An 18,688-nucleotide genomic window follows, 5' to 3' on the forward strand; every position below is an offset into this window, starting at 1 on the left:
ACAAGGCTGCTGAAAAGCTGCCCTAACAAACAGTTCACTCGTAGGAAAAAAATCTTGCGTGTGAAAATATTCATTTGAGATCCGCTGATAACAAAAAGCAAAAACAAAAACCATCAGCATAAATACCCAACAAAAGGGGAAACATTTCACAAGTCATAATATGTTGATCTGACTGAAAGGTAACTGCGTTAGCCACGGTTCTGCGGAGAAATGGAACCAAGGGGTGTGTGCCTGGAGAGAGAGAGACAGAGAGATACAAATACAGGTTTATATTGAGGAACTGGTCCACACAACTGCAGGGACCAAGAAGTCCCATGATCCGCAGTCCACAAGCTGAAGACCCAGGAAAGCTGGTGGTGTGGTGAAGTCCAAGTCTGAAGCCTGAGAACCAGGAGAGCAGATAGTGCGAGTCCCTGGCCCAGGGCCGAAAACCCATGTCCAAGCTGAAGCTAGCAGGCGGAAAGGAAAGAATCCCTCCCTGCCTTCACTTGTTGTTCTGTTCAGGCCTTCAATGGATTGGATGAGGTCCACCCACACTGGGGAGGGCTATCGCCTTTACTGAGTCCACCAATTCAAACACTTCCCTCACCCAGAAACATCCCCACTGATCTACCCAGAAGCAGAATATTCAATCTGGGCATCCCACAGCCCAGTTAAGTTGACACACAAAATTAACCATCACATCAACAAATCAATATTCATAATTATGTAGAAACATGAAAAACATTTGAAAGAATAGCCGGGCACAGGGGCTCATGCCTGTAATCCCAGCACTTTGGGAGGCCGAGGCGGGCAGATCACGAGGTCAGGAGTTCGAGACCAGCCTGGCCAACATGGTGAAACCCTGTCTCTACTAAAAATACAAAAATTAGCTGGGCGTGGTGGCGGGCACCTGTAATCCCAGCTACTCGGGAGGCCGAGGCAGGAGAATCACTTGAACCCTGGAAGCAGAGGTTGCAGTGACCCGAGACAGCGCCATTGCACTCCAGCCTGGGTGACAGAGCAAGACTCCATCTCAAAACAAACAAACAAAAAAAGGCTGGGCGCGGTGGCTCACGCCTGTAATCCTAGCACTTTGCGAGACCGAGGCGGGTGGATCACGGGGTCAGAGATCAAGACCATCCCAGCTAACAGGGTGAAACGCTGTCTCTACTAAAAATACAAAAAATTAGCCAGGCGTGGTGGCGGACGCCTGCAGTCCCAGCTACTCGGGAGGCTGAGGCAGGAGAATGGCATGAACCTGGGAGGCAGAGTTTGCAGTGAGCCGAGATCGCGCCACTGCACCCCAGCCTGGGCGACAGAGCAAGACTCTGTCTCAAAAAAAAAAAAAAAAAACTGACAGTATAAGCTTGGGATTACAGCATACCTGAATCCAAATCTCAATTTAGCCAATGGCTTTCACAAATCTTGCCTCTCTATGGAATCCTGTTCTTCTGTCTGTAAAATGGAGGTGATACCCATGAACCTCATAGGGCAGTGCTGGACGTCTTACAATACAGTGTATAAATCACCTGCAGCACCTGGCATATCTCAGATGATCAATAAGGTAACACTACTAGTACAAGCATCCATGCAGATGAGGACTAGAGTAAAAATAAAAAACAATAATAGGCACAGTCTCATCAGAAAAAAAAAAAACCCTAATATTGTAACAACATGAAAACGAAAATCTTAGGGCTAAGGGTATACTGCAGCCTAAACAATACCATAAGATTTAGGTCAGATAGAAAGATACATTTCTGTATATTCATTTTACACTTTTTATTTTTTTGTAGAGACAGAGTCTTGCTGTGTTGCCCAGGCTGGTATCAAACTCCTGGCCTTAAGCAATCCTCCCAACTCAGCCTCCCAAAGTGCTGGGATTACAGGCATGAACCACTGCACCTGGCCTTATTTTACATTTTAATGGACTGGATTTTGCAGTAGTCATGATTAGGAGGGCACTGCGCACCACAAAGCCTAAGAGGTAACTAGCTTATTTGGGGTATTTGGGGAATTTTTTTTTTTTTTCGAGAAGGACCTTCTCTCTTGTTGCCCAGGCTGGAGTGCAATGGCGTCATCTTGGCTCCACCTCCCATATTCAAGCGATTCTCCTGCCTCAGCATCCCAAGTATCTGGAGTTACAGGCATGCACCACCATGCCTGGCTAATTTTGTATTTTTTTAGTAGAGAAGGGGTTTCACCATGTTGGTCAGGCTGGTCTCGAACTCCTGACCTCAGGTGATCCACCCACCTTGGTGTCCCAAAGTGCTGGGATTACAGGTGTGAGCCACTGCGCCCGGCCAACTCCACCGTTAAGGCAGCAGGTGCAGGCAAGTTACGGCTATTCACACCCCTGCAGATAAACACAGAAGTCACCATACCACAACTATTCTCCTAACGCTGCCTTCGTCCTGAGCTTCCTGTGCTAGTGGCAAGTCAGATGCAAGGAAAATCCAGAGTAAAAATAAAAAACAATAACAGGCACAGTCTCATCAGACTGTGAAACCCTGTGAACCCTGTGAAATGAAAATGACAGATGTATGTATAAAGCAAGAATTTCAAGGCACACATTCTAACATTAACTTTGTATTAAGTGCCCTCAAATGTACTCCCTTCCCCTCTTTCAGTTCTCAGGGAAAGAGCAAATAACACTCCTTCCAAATAACACTCCTAAATCAACACCTGAAGAATGAATGATACCCTAGGCAAATATAAAGCTTGCAGACCTATTTCACCCAATACCATAGAAAGAGAAAACAGTGAACTTAACCCCCTCATTAAAAGCACAAGGGGAGGCTGGGCGTGGTGGCTCATGCCTGTAAACCTAGCAATTTGGGAGGCCAAGGCAGGCAGATCACTTGAGGTCAGGAGTTTGAGACCAGCCTGGCCAATATGGTGAAACCCCATCTCTACTAAAAATACAAAAATTAGCTGGGTGTGGTGACAGGTGCCTGTAATCCCAGCTACTCGGGAGGCTGAGGCAGGAGAATAGCTTGAACCCGGGAGGTGGAGGTTGCAGTGAGCTGAGATCACGCCACGGCACTCCAGCCTGGGGGACGGTGAGACTCCATCTTACACACACACACACACACAAAGAAGCGTGAGGGGAACTTACTTCTCGGGCGACTCCAAGTGGCCCCTGTGCTTCCTTCCTGATGAGTTTCCATACACGTCATCTTCGTTTTCATCCACATCTTCATCATCGATGCTTTTCACATCAAGCTTCTGGTACCCAAACTCCCCGTTCAAAGACAGGGAATCAATTTTCCATGAGTTGCTGCTCTGACTTCCATTGGAGTTTGGCCCGAAGGGGCTTTCAAAGGCGGACATGATATTGACAGAGGAGCGGTCGGAGTTGTCCTCTGAGCTCTCCCCTGCCCCAGGTGTCTTTTTAAACACGTCCCCAGAGTTCTGCTCATCTTCCTCATCATCAAATGAGATAATGTTGGTCACTTTCTTTTTCTTCTTCCGCTCCTTTTTGCATTTGGCATCTGGCAAAAAAAAAAAAAGACACAGTATAAGAAAAAGGAGGCAAGACAAAAGGATGATGGAACCAACTCACCTCCAGGTTATGGAAAATACTATTCGAGTGAGAAATACACTGTAACATGAATTCAGACTTTTTAAAATCCTCAGTGAAAATCTGTGTACAGAAGATTGAGCAGAATGGATGCAGGCCTCTGCCTCTGATTTAAATAAACACACCACAGAGCACGCCTTGAAACTGTTCCTTCTAAGCAGTCACTTTGATGCGAAGGATGCTACCATTACCAAAATGATCTTCAATGCTTCACTTTGGAAAATATTCTCATAGCTGGTAGATGAGACCAGGAGAACCAGCTGGGGGGTGTAGTCAAGGGTTGAGCAGCCTCAAATTCCTGCCATTCCTGTGCAATGCCCCTTTGCAATGGGTCTTTGTGGCTCCTCCCAGCCAGAGGTGATGTCTATTTCTGCACCCTCTTGAATCTGGCTGGCGTAGTGCTCTGCTTTTTTTTTTTTTTTTTTTTTTTTTTTTAGGAGTTGGGGCATCTCGCTCTATTGCCCAGGCTGGAGTATAATGGTGCAATCATAGCTCACTGTAACCTCAAATTCCTGGGATCAAACAATCCTCTGCCCTCAGCCTCTGGAGTAGCTGGGACTACAGGTGCATGCCACAACACTCAGCTAATTTTATTATTATTTGTAGAGATGAGGTCTTGCTGTGCTGCCCAGGCTAGTCTCAAAACTCCTGGCCTCAACCAATACTCCCACCTCAGCCTCCTAAATTGCTGGGATTATAGGCATGAGCCACCATGCCCTGCTTTTACCAAAAGAATGTGGCAGAAAGGGCTGGGCGCGGTGGCTCACGCCTATAATCCCAGCACTTTGGGAGGTCAAGGTGGGTGGATCACCTGAGGTCAGGAGTTCAAGACCAGCCTGGCAAACATGGTGAAACCCCGTCTGTATTAAAAATACAAAAAAAAAAAAAAAATTAGTTGGGCGTGGTGGCAGGTGCCTGTAATCCCAGCTACTTGGGAGGCTGAGGCAGGAGAATTTCTTGAACACGGGAGGCAGAGGTTGCAGTGAGCCAAGATTGCGCCATTGCACTCCAGTCTGGGTGACAGAGCGAGACTCTGTCTCCAAAAAAAAAAAGTGGCAGAAATAACACTGTGTGAGTTCTAGTAGCTAGGCGTTAAAAGGTCTCAGCTTTGCCTTTGCTATCCTGGACAGTGGCCCTGACCCCATATATAAAAAAGCCAGTACAGCCTACTGGAGGATGAGAGGCTATCAGTAGAACCTGAGCTGCCCCAGCACTGATTCCAGACACGTGGATGGGGCCATCTTGGATCTTCCAATCTAACCACCAGCTCCCATGAGTGAGCCGAAAGAGCCCAGCAGAAGAGCCACCATGCCAACCCACACAAAAAAGTAACGAACTGCAGTGGTTTTAAGCCGCTACATTTTTAAATCACTTGTTATATAGCAAATGTTAACTGAAAAAGAAATCAAGCTTGCCTTAGTGACCAGCACTCACAGAAGACACTTTGTGCCCCTATTTTAATCATCACACTTGGATGTAAGACACTTTGAGCCAATTCCAAAAATCCAATCTGTCTAAACCAATGTGTGATGCGGTGAGGCCTCACTGGTATAGCACAACTCTGAGATCACCTCAAAAGCAGAGTTCCAAAAATGGGTGGGACTGCTACTCCTGTGGGTGTAGAAATTTCAGTGTCTGTTACACAAAGCTGTCAACAGGCCTGTCTCCTACAAGGTTCATGCAGGGTCTCTGCTGGAGAAGCACAGGGCAAGACAGACAAGGCCACTGTGTACCAAAGACACCATGGGACTCTGCACTTTCACCATGAATAATTCCAAAGGGATGGCCACAGTTACTGCCTTGTTTAAGAGATTTGAGAATACTAAGTACTTAAGCCCAAAATTTCCAATTTCAACCAGGTGCAGTGGCTCACACTTGTAATCCCAGCACTTTGGGAGGCCAAGGCAGGAGGATCACTTGAGGCCAGGAGTTCAAGACCAGCCTGGGCAACATGGCAAGACCCTGTGTCTACATATATACACATACATACTACAACAAAATTTCCAATTTTGCTGTAGTAACATCTTAATGTCCCAAAGGAATCAAAGGGTATTGAAAACTTCTCACCAAATTAATCTTAAATGAATCAACTTTCCTTTTTTATATTTAACTTTTTAATTAAAAATTTTTAAAAACAGGCTGGGCACAGTGGCTCACGCCTGTAATCCTAGCCCTTTGAGAGGCCAGGGCGGGCAGATCACCTGAGGTCAGGAGTTCAAGACCAGCCTGGCCAACATGGGGAAACCCTGTCTCTGCTAAAAATACAAAAAGAAACCACGCATGTTGGCACACGCCTATAGTCCCACCTACTCAGGAGGTTGAGGCAGAATTGCTTGAACCCGGGAAGTGGAGGTTGCAGTGAGCTGAGATCATGCCACTGCACTCCAACCTGGGCAATAGAGTGAGACTCTGTCTCAAAAAAAAAAAAAAAGTTAAAAAACTGAGACAGGGTCTCACTACATTGCCCAGGCTGGTCTAGAACCCTTGAACTCAAGCGATCCTCCTGCCTCGGCCTCCCAAAGTGCTAGGATTATAGGCATGAGCCACCACGACCGGCCTGAATCAACTCTTTTGCTTCCCCAGAGCCTAGAGTCAAACCTGACAACTCCTCTCTTTCCTGAGGCCTTAAATGCCATCCCCAATCAGAGGCAAGACCAATGGCAGATGCTCCCCATAGCAGTCTACGCTTGGCTTTCATCCCTTTTATCCTAAGGATCATAAATTATATATTTTGTCATGAACTACCCACCCACACCCATCCCAAAGGAGACTGCAGGCTACCTGCTGGTAATCTGTCTTTCCTATTCGGCTCACCGCCTAACACACAGAATACGATGAAGGAACAAATAAAGGAATGAATGAATGAGGATCAACGTCATCTGGCTCCCGGTGTCTCTCACACCCTCACTTTCCGTTTGCTATGGTTGAGCTGTTCATTTTTCCACCCGGCAATTCTCGCATCTAGGTAAGGCCGTCAGAGCCCTTTCAGAGTGAATGAGGATGAGAAACAGAAACACAAATGGAAAACGCAAGTGCACTGGACTCCATTCCCCTTGGAATTACTTTCAGATGACGAGGTATGTCCACCCCATCCGCCACATTCTGATTCCCTCTGCTCCGCCTCGAGCACCGGTTCCCACTCACCAGCACTGACATTCCTGGACACGACAGGCAAGGGGTCGGTCTCCTGTTCAGGTTTGATGAGGATGGAGACGGCAGAGGAGGCTGTGATTTCCCTGAAAAGGCTGCTCACTCCTTGCGTGGACTCCTTCAGCAAGGAGGTCACGTTCTGTGTTGACTCCTTTAAGAGGTCTGAAACGGTGGGAGCAAACTTACTCTGCCCATTCAAATCCTTGTTGTCAATGTTAATCGCAAAGAGTATGGAGTTCAGACCTGCCCAAAAAAAGGGAAAAGTCTGGAGTGCTTGCTGATGGGCAGTCATACCATCAACAAGAGAAGACAGCTGCAGACAACAGAGTACAGAAGAGGAGACACGTTGATCTTAAATAGGTATAAAAATACCTCCCATGCGGACGTTGCAGGGAGCGAAAATCGCGCCACTGCACTCCAGCCTGGGTGACAAAGCAAGACTCTGCCTCAAAAAAAAAAAAAAAAACCTCCCATGAAACTGGGGTCAGCAGACATCCGTTATCATGGGAGTTGAGTCATGCCACATTCTCTCCCTAACAGCCAGGAAGATGAATATGAATAAGAAGTCAACTGGGAGGAGGTAAAGGCACAAGTTCCGGGATCAGGCTGCCTGGGGGTGAATCCCGGCACTGCCACCTACTAGCTACAAGACCTTGATCCAGGCTGGGCACGGTGGCTCACACCTGTAATCCCAGCACTTTGGGAGGCTGAGACAGGCGGATCACCTGAGGTCAGGAGTTCGAGACCAGCCTGACCAACATGGAGAAACCCCATATCTACTAAAAATACAAAATTAGCCGGGCGTGGTGGTACATGCCTATAATCCCAGCTACTCGGGAGGCTGCAGCAGGAGAATCGCTTGAACCCAGGAGGCAGAGGTTGTGGTGAGCCAAGATCATGCCACTGCACTCCAGCCTGGGCAACGAGAGTGAAACTCCGTCTCAAAAAAAAAAAAAAAAAAGACCTTGGTCCAGCAACTTAGCATCTCCCTGTACTCCAGTCGCCTTATCTGTAAGATGGGGACAATATTATCTTCCTCACAGGATTGTAAGTATTAAAGGCAATCACTCACAAAACACTCAGCTCCATAAACCATCAAATGTGCACTGGTTAACATCATCATCATTACTGTGGAAAGAAACTTACACTGGGCATCTTATGATCTACAAAGGAAATTATGGTCAAATTCTTCTTCTCATCAATGGACAGGACTAACATAACCCCAGATATATGAGATTTAGTATAAATTTTCAAGGAAAAACAAAAAGGAGGCAACAAAAAACTTGGAAAGAGGAAGCAAGTTGCCCACTTCAGTCCGGCTGATTCCACCTTTCACCCTTTGAGTCAAAGGGCGAACAACGTAACAGTCCACCGACTAACATCAACCCAGGGTCTCTCCACGTTGACTCGTCATGTGTGCAACTCCTGATCTCACATGATTCTCTCACAGCCCCATGAAGATGACTGCTGAGACAGCATGATTCCCACCTCACAGAGAGGAAAGAAAAGGCAGCAAAGCTTACGGCATCTGCCCCAGGTCACCAGGTAGCAAGGGGTAAAGCCAGGATTCAAAGGTAGGTCTCCCACCTCCAATTCCCCGCAATGTATATTACATCTCCAAAGCCCAACTAAAAACCTTCACATCTTCGCTTTCTCTGCCAGGGTCTCACATTCTAGATAAATGGACCCAACATTGTGGTCGGGCATGGTGGCTCACACCTGCAATCCCAACACTTTGGGAGGCCAAGGCGGGTGGATCACTTGAGCCCAGGATTTCGAGACCAGCCTGACCAACATAGTGAAACTCTATCTCTATTAAAATACAAAAATTAGCTGGGCGTGGTGGCAGGCGCCTGTAATCCCAGCTTCTCGGAAGGTTGAGACAGGAAAATGACTTGAACCCAGGAGGTGGAGGTTGCAGTGAGCCGAGGTTGCATCACTGCACTCCAGCCTGGGTGACAGAGTGAGGCTCTCTCTTTAAAGAAATAAAAATAAAAAAACCAACATTCAGTGCTAGTAAAAGGACAGCAGCAAGTGACTCATTGAGTTGTTGAGGGACAGAAGAATCACAACACTCCATGGCGCTGTGGAACTGCCCCAAGGCAGCCCCTCTGCCATGTGTCACAAGGCCCGGCACCCTGGTCTGGGCCAGGCTTACCTGCTGCCATGGTAGGAAGCATACTGGACCTTTCTTCATCCATCACAAAAGACCAGTCTTCATAAAAAGTGCTGCAGATTGAAAGAGAAAAGGAAATCGTTCTTAGCAGTGGTTCTCTGTGTCCATTAACCAGGAAATTCCATTAGACGGCTCCCTGGAAGATCTGCACCTGGTCACCCCAGGAGGGATATGATTTGTCTGAGGTCTCTGCTGGTTTAAAGCTTCTGGTTACAAACAGAAGACTGAACACTTACATCCTACAACTTCCTCACTGGTCCCCCTGCCGACCCTCAGCTTTAGAGTACTAAAATAGACATGATATGTCAATGTATTTATAAAGCAGCAAAGTAGAAGGGAGCAGTCACGTGGGTGACTTCCACTCAAGCAACGTCCCCAAGAGACAGACAGGAAATCACAGGGCTCGCCTGATTTGCCTAATACAAGAAGAGACCATTTCAGACAGAAATTACAGAGCTTCTACGGCTTCATCAACCAGGGCATTTAATATAATGCCTGCCTTGGCCAGGCACGGTGGCTCACACCTATAATCCCAGCACTTTGGGAGGCCAGGGTGGGAGGATCTCTTGAGGTCAGGAGTTCAAGACCAGCCTGGCCAACACAGTGAAACCCCATCTCTACTAAAAATATAAAAAATTAGCCAGGCATGGTGGCAGGCGCTTGTAATCCCAGCTACTCGGGAGGCTGAGGCAGGAGAATCGCTTGAACCTGGAGGCTTGGTGAGCAGAGATCGCGCCACTGTACTCCAGCTTGGGCGAAAGAGCAAGACTCCACCTCAAAATAATAATAATAATAATAATAATACAATGCCTGCCTAGGTTACAGACCTGAAAGCCCACATTATCCTTGGAAAAGGCTAGGAGGCTAAAAATGCCCCACAAATCTAGATGGCAGTTGGGGTAGGGGTGTCAAGGAAGCCTACAGAGCCTGTCCAAGGTCATCTGGCCAATAAATGGTCCAGCCAGGGCTTAAAAGCAGGTCTCCCGAGTCCAACTTCCAAGCTCTCTCTGACTTCCTGTTAAGCAATGGCAACCAAAAATCCCCAATGCCATAACTTCCCCGCCAGGTCACTGAATTCTAAATTAATCAAGGAAAAAGTCAATTTCGCTAAAGCAAAGTCAGGGACACGTGACCTGTAGTTGAGTGAGAGACTGGAAAAATTAGCCACTGAAGTGACTGAATACAACTAACAGAAAGAAAGAAGAGGCACATTTCCAATATACTTTCCCAGAAAATGTTAGTAGACGTACAAACCACATGCTCAAGCTGACATTCTGACTGCACCTGATTCCTAAAATCATAATCCTTTAAAAATCTGAGCCTGTTTTCGTGCATCTAAATGAATGTGTTTTCCCAACATCCAGCTGGGGAAGTGGCTGGTGATCCAGGTAAGGTCAACTGTGATTCTTACCTGCTGGACTCACTTCTTCTTGTTGGTCACTTCAACTTTGAGACTGAGTATGTAACTCTGAACTACCCGTAAACGATATGCTGGAAGGAGCTTCACAGAAATTCACTTCGAAAAAAAGGAGTAGGCCAGACACAATAACTCACGCCTGTAATCCCAGCAATTCGGGAGGCCGAGGCGGGAGGATCACGAGGTCAGGAGATCAAGACCACCCTGGCTAACACGGTGAAACCCCGTCTCTACTAAAAATACAAAAAATTAACCAGGCATGGTGGCAGGCGCTGGTAGACCCAGCTACTCAGGAGGCTGAGGCAGGAGAATCGCTTGAAGCCGGGAGGCGGAGGGTACAGTGAGCCAAGGTCACGCCACTACACTCCAGCCTAGGCAAAAAAGCGAGACTTCTTCTCAAAAAAAAAGGAAAGAAAGAAACAGGAGTGTGTTTTCCTTAACTAAAGCTGGTTAATGCCCTAGAGGTCCATACATTCTCAGCCTCCGAACTCTGACCGTGAGCAGTACACAGGTGTCATCAGCGTCAGTCCTCCTGGTTCCCAAGCACTCCCATTTTGGACCCATAGAGTCTTGCCATACAATTGAACAAGGAGCCACAGGCAACAGAGAACTTTAAGGATATTTTTAAGAGCCCCAGTGCACAATCCCAGAAGATCTGAGACATTACCAGTAGAGAGGTGACCACAGCAGTAGATAAAGCAGAAGAGGAGACCTGAACTAGGGAACACAGGGCAAGATATAAAATCAAGGGAACACGCCACACTACTCACAAACTGCCCACTTACTGAATTCAGTGAAATTTCACTGTTGACGATCTGGGCATTGCTGATGGGGAAGTTACTTAAGGAACCAGAAAAGGATTCGTCAGTGTCGCTCCGTATCACTCAAGGACACAAAACAACATGTCTAGTCCACCATTCTCAGAGCAAAACTAATGGCCACGGCCAGCCACAGTGGCTCACGCCTGTAACCCCAGGACTTTGGGAGGCCTACGCGGGCAGATCACCTGAGGTCTGGAGTTCGAGACCAGCCTGGCCAACATGATTAAACCCCATACCCACTAAAAATACAAAAAATTAGCTGGGTATGGTGGCATACGCCTGTAATCCCAGCTACTCAGGAGGCTGAGGCAGGAGAATCGCTCGAACTGGGAGACGGAGGTTGCAGTGAGCCCAGATAGCATCAGTGCACTCCAGCCTGGGCAACAGAGTGAGGCTCCGTCTCAAAAACAAACAAACAAACAAACAAAAAAAATGACTTCCTTCCCCAATGTAAAATTTCCATGTTTTTTTCAGTTTGGGATTGAATGAATGCAAGAATCCCAAATTAAAATTCTGCACCTGGCATGGTAGCTCATACCTGTAATCCCAGCACTTTGGGAGGCTGAGGCAGGAAGATTACTTGAACCTAGGAGTTCGAGACCAGCCTGGGCAACACACTGAGACCCCATTGCTACAAAAAAATTTTTTAAATTAGCCAGGCATGGTGGCGTACGCTTAGGGTCCTAGCTGCTCAGGAGGCTAAGGTGGGAGGATTGCTTGAGCCAGGGAGGTCCAGGCTGCAAAGACCCATGTTCATGCCACTGCACTCCAACTTGGGCAACAAAGCAAGACCCTGTCTTTAAAAAAAAAAAAAAAAAAAAAAAAAAATCCAGAAAGTGAAGAGGAAGCTATGTCCTAAGACAACAGCTCTCTCCACATCCAAGCTGGCTGTATGCAAGTGCCATGCCGAGCCCTTTACAGGCAGTCTCTCAATGATTCTCCCCCAAGTTTCTCCACAGCTCAGCCGGAGCTGTCAGAGGGAGGCCCACTTCCCCCAGATCGGGGAACTAGGATGAAAATCCAGGTGGTCTGATTCCAGACTCCAAGATCTTCACCTCTTGCTCCATCCCATCCCAGGTCCCATCCCGGCCACGTACCTCAGCCTGCAGCGGTCGGCCAGGAGCATGTGCAGGTAGCGCTCCAGGGAGTGTTCGTTGAGGGCACAGCGCAGCCAGGCACGGCCCCGGCCCACGTCTGAGGCGATGTGGCGCAGGGAGTAGAAGCGCTGCAGCTCGTGCTTGTTGAGGACCTCCTTCACGTAGTACCAGAACACGGGCTCTACGGAGAGAGGGCACAGGCGCCTGGCACTCGGCCTGCGGCACTCAGCACTGGGAGAGGAACACACAAAGCCTCTAGGCGAAGTTGGAGATTGTAACAGAGTATCCCCTTAGCATGGAAAAGGTAGGAGATAACACCAAAGACATGGAATCAACCCAGATACCCATCAATAGTGGACTGGATAAACAAAATGTGGTACATTTACACAATGGAATACTATGCAGCCATGAAAAAGAACAAAATTGTGTCCTATGCAGCAACATGGATGACTGGAGGCCATTATCCTAAGCAAATTACACAGAAATAGAAAACGAAATACTGGATAGTCTCACTTATAAATGGAAGCTCAACACTGGGTACACACAGACATAAAGATGGCAAACAACAGACACTGGGGACTGCTAGAGAGAGTAGAGAGGGAGGAGAGCACAGACGGAAAAACTACCTACCAGGTACTATGTTCACTACCTGGGAGATGGGTTCAATCGTGCCCTAAACCTCGGCATCATGCAATGTACCCAGATAACAAACCTGCACATGTACCTGCTGAATCTAAAATAAAAATTGAGGCTGGGAACGGTGGCTCATGCCTGTAATCCCAGCACTTGGGAGGCTGATGTGGTGGATCAGTTGAGGCTAGGAGTTCAAGACCCGCCTGGCCAACACAGTAAAACCCCATCTCTACTAAAAATGCAAAAATTAGCTGGGTATTGTGGCGCACACCTGTAATCCCACCTACCGGGCAGGCTGAGGCAGGAGAATCACTTAAACCCAGGAGGCGGAGGTTGCAGTGAGCTGAGATTGCACCACTGCACTCCAGCCTGGTGGCAGAACAAGACTCAGCCTCAAAAACAATAATGAAATAAGAAAAAAAGGTGGGAGATACAGAAGAGTATATCAAAAATAAAAATGACTCTAAAACCTCTCATCCAGAAAAGACCAATGTTGACATTTTCAAGAGTTTTCAGTCTTTTTTACTGCACTTTTCTTTTTGATAATAAAATCAACATTTGCTGTAGGCTGAATTATAATCCTCAAAGATATCGACGTCCTAAGCTCCAGAATTCTCTGAATATTACCTTATATAGTAAAAGAGTCTATGCAACTGTGTTAGGATCTGGAAATTGGGAGGTTATCTTGCATAATCCCTGCGAGGCTGATGTAATCACAAGATCTTCATAAGAGGCAGGCAGAGAGAAACTTGACACAGAAGACGAGGACATGATGTGGCCAGAGAAGCAAAGACTAGAATGGGGCAGCCATAGCCAAGGAAGGTGGGCAGCGAGCAGACTCTGGAAGGGCCAGAAACGGATTCGGCCCTGAAGCCTCTGGAAGGAAGCAGCCCTGCTGTCACCTTGACTTTAGCCCAGTGAAACTGATTGGGGACTTCTGACCTCCAGAACTGTGGGAGAATAAATTATAGTGTTTAAAAGCCACCAACTGTGTATTAATTTGTTACAGCAGCCAGAAGAAAAGAACACATCAGGCCAGGCACGGTGGCTCATATCTGTAATCTCAGCACTCCGGGAGGCCGATGCGAGTGGATCATCTGAGGTCAGGGGTTCGAGACCAGCCTGGCCAACATGGTGAAAGCCCATCTCTACTAAAAAATACAATAATGAGCCAGGCATGGTGGCAGGCGCCTGTAATCCCAGCTACATGGGAGGCTGAGGCAGGAGAATCACTTGAACCCGGTAGGCAGAGGGTGCAATGAGCCAAGATCGCACCACTGTACTCCAGCCTGGGCGACAGAGCAAGACTCTATCTCAAAAAAAACAAAACAAAAAAAACAGGATGGCGCGGTAGCTCACCCCTGTAATCCCAGCACTTTGGGAGGCCAAGGCAGGCAGATCACGAGGTCAAGAGATGACCACCCTGGCCAAAATGGTGAAACCCTGTCTGTACTAAAAATACAAAAAAGCTGGGTGTGGTGGCGCACGCCTGTAGTCCCAGCTACTTGGGAGGCTGAGGCAGGAGAATCGCTTGAACCCAGGAGGCGGAGGTTGCAGAGAGCCGAGATCACGCCACAACACTCCACTCTGTCTCAAAAAATAAATAAATAAAACCACATCATATTGTATGAGTGTATACGCATACATATTTATATGTGTAATTTTGTATCCTGATTCATTTATTTTCTTGTCTAGAGCATGAACATTTTCCTATTACAATTAAAAGTCTTTCAAAGATGATTTCTGTTGGCTTTCCAGTAAAACATAACTATTTCCCTACTACTAAGGGCATGGCACATGGCCAACTTTCCCTCTGTACAGTAAAGAACACCCCTATACATAAATAATTGTCCTCATTCCTAGTTCCTTATGAAAGATTTCCACAGGTCGAATTACTCAGTCTGAGGATAGGAACAGATTTAAGGCGTTATGGGAAACCTAAGAAAGTTTGTTTTTATCCATAAGACAGTCATTCCTACAACTACTTGTATCTCCTCACATCCCACTACTTTTTATCCACATGTACACAGATTTTTAAAATTTTTTATATACATTTTAAATTAATTATTATTTATTTATTTTTGAGACAGGGCCTCTCCCTCTGTCACCCAGGCTGGACAGCTCACTGCAGCCTCAACGTCCTGGGCTCAAGTGATCCTCCTGTCTCAGCCTCCCGAGTAGCTGAGACACAGGCACGCACCCCCATGCCCAGCTAATTTTTTAATTTTTATTTATTTGTAGAGATGAGGTTCTGCTATGTTGTGCAGGCTGGTACCAAACTCCTGGCTTCAAGCGATCCTCTTGCCTGAGATTCCCAAAATGCTAGGATTACAGTCGGGAGCCACCATGCCCAACCCCAGATATTTTCATAGTTGTAATGCTAGTGTATACATAATTTTGTGATCAATTTTCTTCACTTAACATTGGCTCTTTAATATTTTTTCATGCTGGCAATAATAATAACAGCAGCAACAGCAACTACTATTTACTGAGCATTAACCATGCACCAGCTATTGCAGTAAACACTTTACATCTGACATCATCACAACCAAGGCCATCTCCATGTGAAAGACAAGGTCTGAAGCCAGGACAAGTGAAGCGACTCGCCCAGCAACACAGTTAGTAAACAGTATGGCAGAAAGGGACCCCAGAGCTCACTGCAAACCACTAAATCACACTGCCCTGCAAAATGAGGGGACTTGGCCTTCTTCAAAATGATCACGTTCACAACTGTTTAATATTCCAAGTAGGGGAAGCTGAGTCTTTGCAGTTGGACCTGGCTTCCAATCTAGGACCTAAACAGGCTCACGGTCCCCTCTGAAACGTGACAAAGGCTTTGAACCTGCCTTCCAGAAGGAGGCAAGTACACCCATCTCCAGAAACTGCATGGCAGGCTAGTTAAGTTCACTCTAACATTTCAATTCAACTTCACTAGGATCCACTGCATTCTTCCTGGGAGCTGTGAACCGAGCTAGGCTATGTGTCACCAGCTAGAGACAACAAGAACTCGTCCCTAAGGGGCTTCCAGTCTAGCAGGCAGGACAACAGAGAAAAAGTCCATTCAACCAAATGACCTTCAGCAAGTCACTCAACCATGCTAAGCCTGAAAATCCTCTCCCATAAAATCAACACAAAAGTGCAAAATCGCCCAGGGTTACTGGGGTAACTAGAAAGGGAAGGAAAGCACCGAGCACAGTGCCCAGTCCATGATGACCAATCAGCATTTGCTTAATAATTAATTCCCTTCATAGCAGAGGGCATTCGCGTGGGTTCCTTTTTGTGTTAGCAGCATCTAAATGTATACATCTGTATGAGTGTGCATAAGTATTTGTGGATCAAGCCAATCACTGGGATCATTTAGAATAAACTTCCCAGGAATAACAAAAACCAGCAAGAGGGCAGGTCCCTCAAGACTATCTTGTGTCTCAATCCCTAAATGTCAAAGTAATCCACCTCCCAAGCTCATCCGATCAGTCTAATCCACACAACTGTACAAAACAGCCTTCCTTCCATTCTCCGCCTCACTCAAGAAACCAGGACGGGGAATCTGGCGACAACAACGCCCTGGGCCAGCTGGCCAACAACGTATTTCGAAATACCCCAGATCATTGTCGGTATGTCCATCACATTTCCAGTCAAGTGACTGTCTTGAAAAATGCAGTCACCTCCCTCCGACCTTGAATCTACATGAACGCTTTAAAGTGTGTTTTCACCTTTCAATTCTGCAAATTGCTTACTGCTACAGAATCGCTTTAAAGCTTGTCAGGGTGATGCTGATGATGATAAGAATTATCCCAGCAGGGTTCCGCTTCCACTGCCAGAATTAATGTGGTCTATTTAAAGTGCAGCTCACCTGCCAATTAGCGCCTGCGGTGTCCGTAATTTAATTTAGGGATATACACTGATCTGCTTTGAAACATGGGGTTAAGTCAAAAAGCGGGCAAGGGCTTCTGGTTCTCCAAACACCTGAAAGCCGAATGCCAACAAGAACAAGTGCCAGGAAGGGGTGTTGAGAAGAGCTGCCCTGGGACACCTGTTAACAGAGGATGACTAACAGCACCAGGCTTTTGGGAAAGTTTCTATCAAGCCTTAACTATCACCGATGCCCAAGAATTCATTCCTTGGGGACCACAAGGAAGACAAAAACCTCGTCCCAAATTCTAGTTCAGGCACTGTGTGACCTTGGAAAACTTATTTTGTCCTCTACTTTCTTCATCTGTACAGTGGGGAGAACAGTACTGACGTGTATGGATTGCTATGAGGGAAAAATGAGAAATAGGAATACATGTAAAGTGTATCCAATAAATGCAGTGAATAAATGTTAGCCATAGTTATTAACATACCTGGCACATAATTGGTGCTCAATGAAAACCAGCTATTAATATCACTACTACACTTGCACCAAACAGCATTCCTTTTCCTTGTTTGGGGTTTTGTTTTGTTTTGTTTTGTTTTGTTTTGTTTTTGAGGGGCGGGGTGGGGACAAGGTCCCCAGGCTAGAGCACAGTGGCACAATCATAGTTCACTGCAGTCTTGAACTCCTGGGCTCAAGCGATCTTCCCATCTCAGGCTCATGAGTAGCTGGGACTACAGGTGTACACCACCATACATGGCTATTTTTTTTTTTTTTTTCTGTAGAAACGAGGGTCTTACTATGTTACTCAAGCTAGTCTTGAACTCCTAGAATCAAATGATCATCCAGCATCGGCCTCCCAAAGCACTGGGATTACAGGCGTAAACCACTGAGCCTGGTCCCTTTCCCTTTCTTCTAGTAAGAGCACCCCTCTTTCCTAGGGGAAACACATTCCACTGGGATCCTTCAGCACTATCCTAACCTCCCCCTACTGCAGGGGTGGACAGCTAACCCAGGGCAGGCAATTAATTGGCCGGAACCATGGCATATGCAACTTTCGTTTTTTTTAATATTACATAAAAATAGTATTTATCTTGATTGATAAGTTTTTTGGTACCGCCTTCAATTTTGTGGCCAAAGTGAGTGTCTCACTAACCTCACCCCAGTCTCAGCCCTGGACCACAGGGTCCCTTTGCACAAATTCTACCAGAGCCACCAGAAAAGAGGCCTTGTCTCCTCCAGGAGCTGAGGTCAGCAAACAATGGCCTGGGAGTCAAATTTGGCCTCCAAACTGTTTTTATAAGCACAGTGTTCCTGGAACGCAGCCACGCCCATTTGCTCCCATATGGTCTGTGGCTGAGTTTCTGCTCCAGTGGCAGAGCTGAGTCACTGCGATAGAGATCGCATGGCTCACAAACCCTATAATATGACCCGTAAGGAGGGAGTGTGCCGACCCCGTTCTAGAAGTAGAATCTCTCATCATCCTGGAAACCTGGAGCTACTTGGGGCCATTTTCCACCCCATCATGTAGAGAGACGCCACCCGGAAAGACACCCAACCACAGAGAAGCGGTGCTGAGGGACGACAGATGGAGACAGATTTGGGAGAAGGCAGGCCCCCTGAATCCAGCTCAACTCCAAGATGATTTCTTAATTACTCGAGTCAATAAATAAATGTCCTTCATCTTTTTTTTCTTAAATCAATCTAAAGAATTTTCTATCATTTGCAACCACAGGAAATAACGCAGTGAGACAGGGCATGTTCTTCAGTCATCTGACAATCATCTATAGAAGACCAAGAACACACCAGGTGCTGAGCAACACCTGTGCTCCACAGCCATGCGGGGTGAGGGGTGTCTCATCAATGTGACAACACTGCCAAAAAACAAACAAAGCATTGCTCAACAACAACAACAACAACAACAACAAAAAAAAAACAGAAAACCCGCTGGGCGCGGTGGCTCACGCCTGTAATCCCAG

At 46.8% G+C, this 18,688-nt stretch overlaps 1 protein-coding gene across 15 annotated transcripts in view; it reads right to left on the reverse strand.

Annotated features, from left to right (window-relative positions):
• SNX29 (sorting nexin 29) overlaps window positions 1–18,688 on the reverse strand; it is a 630,208-nt gene that overhangs the window by 519,088 nt on the left and 92,432 nt on the right. For 13 of the 15 annotated variants that reach the window (XM_063699638.1, XM_063699637.1, XM_055365873.2 and 10 more), the window contains 4 exons: window positions 12,224–12,404; window positions 8,871–8,941; window positions 6,707–6,955; window positions 3,098–3,473 (listed from right to left, as the gene is read on the reverse strand). In XM_063699638.1, coding sequence (XP_063555708.1) covers window positions 3,098–3,473; window positions 6,707–6,955; window positions 8,871–8,941; window positions 12,224–12,404 — 877 coding nt within the window. Of the gene's footprint in view, window positions 1–3,097; window positions 3,474–6,706; window positions 6,956–8,870; window positions 8,942–12,223; window positions 12,513–18,688 lie in introns of all 15 variants that reach the window. The other 2 variants (XM_063699640.1, XM_055365871.2) reach the window with 1 other exon arrangement.

Source organism: Gorilla gorilla, chromosome 18 (assembly GCF_029281585.2).
Source record: "Gorilla gorilla gorilla isolate KB3781 chromosome 18, NHGRI_mGorGor1-v2.1_pri, whole genome shotgun sequence".
Taxonomy (NCBI): Eukaryota; Metazoa; Chordata; class Mammalia; order Primates; family Hominidae; genus Gorilla; species Gorilla gorilla.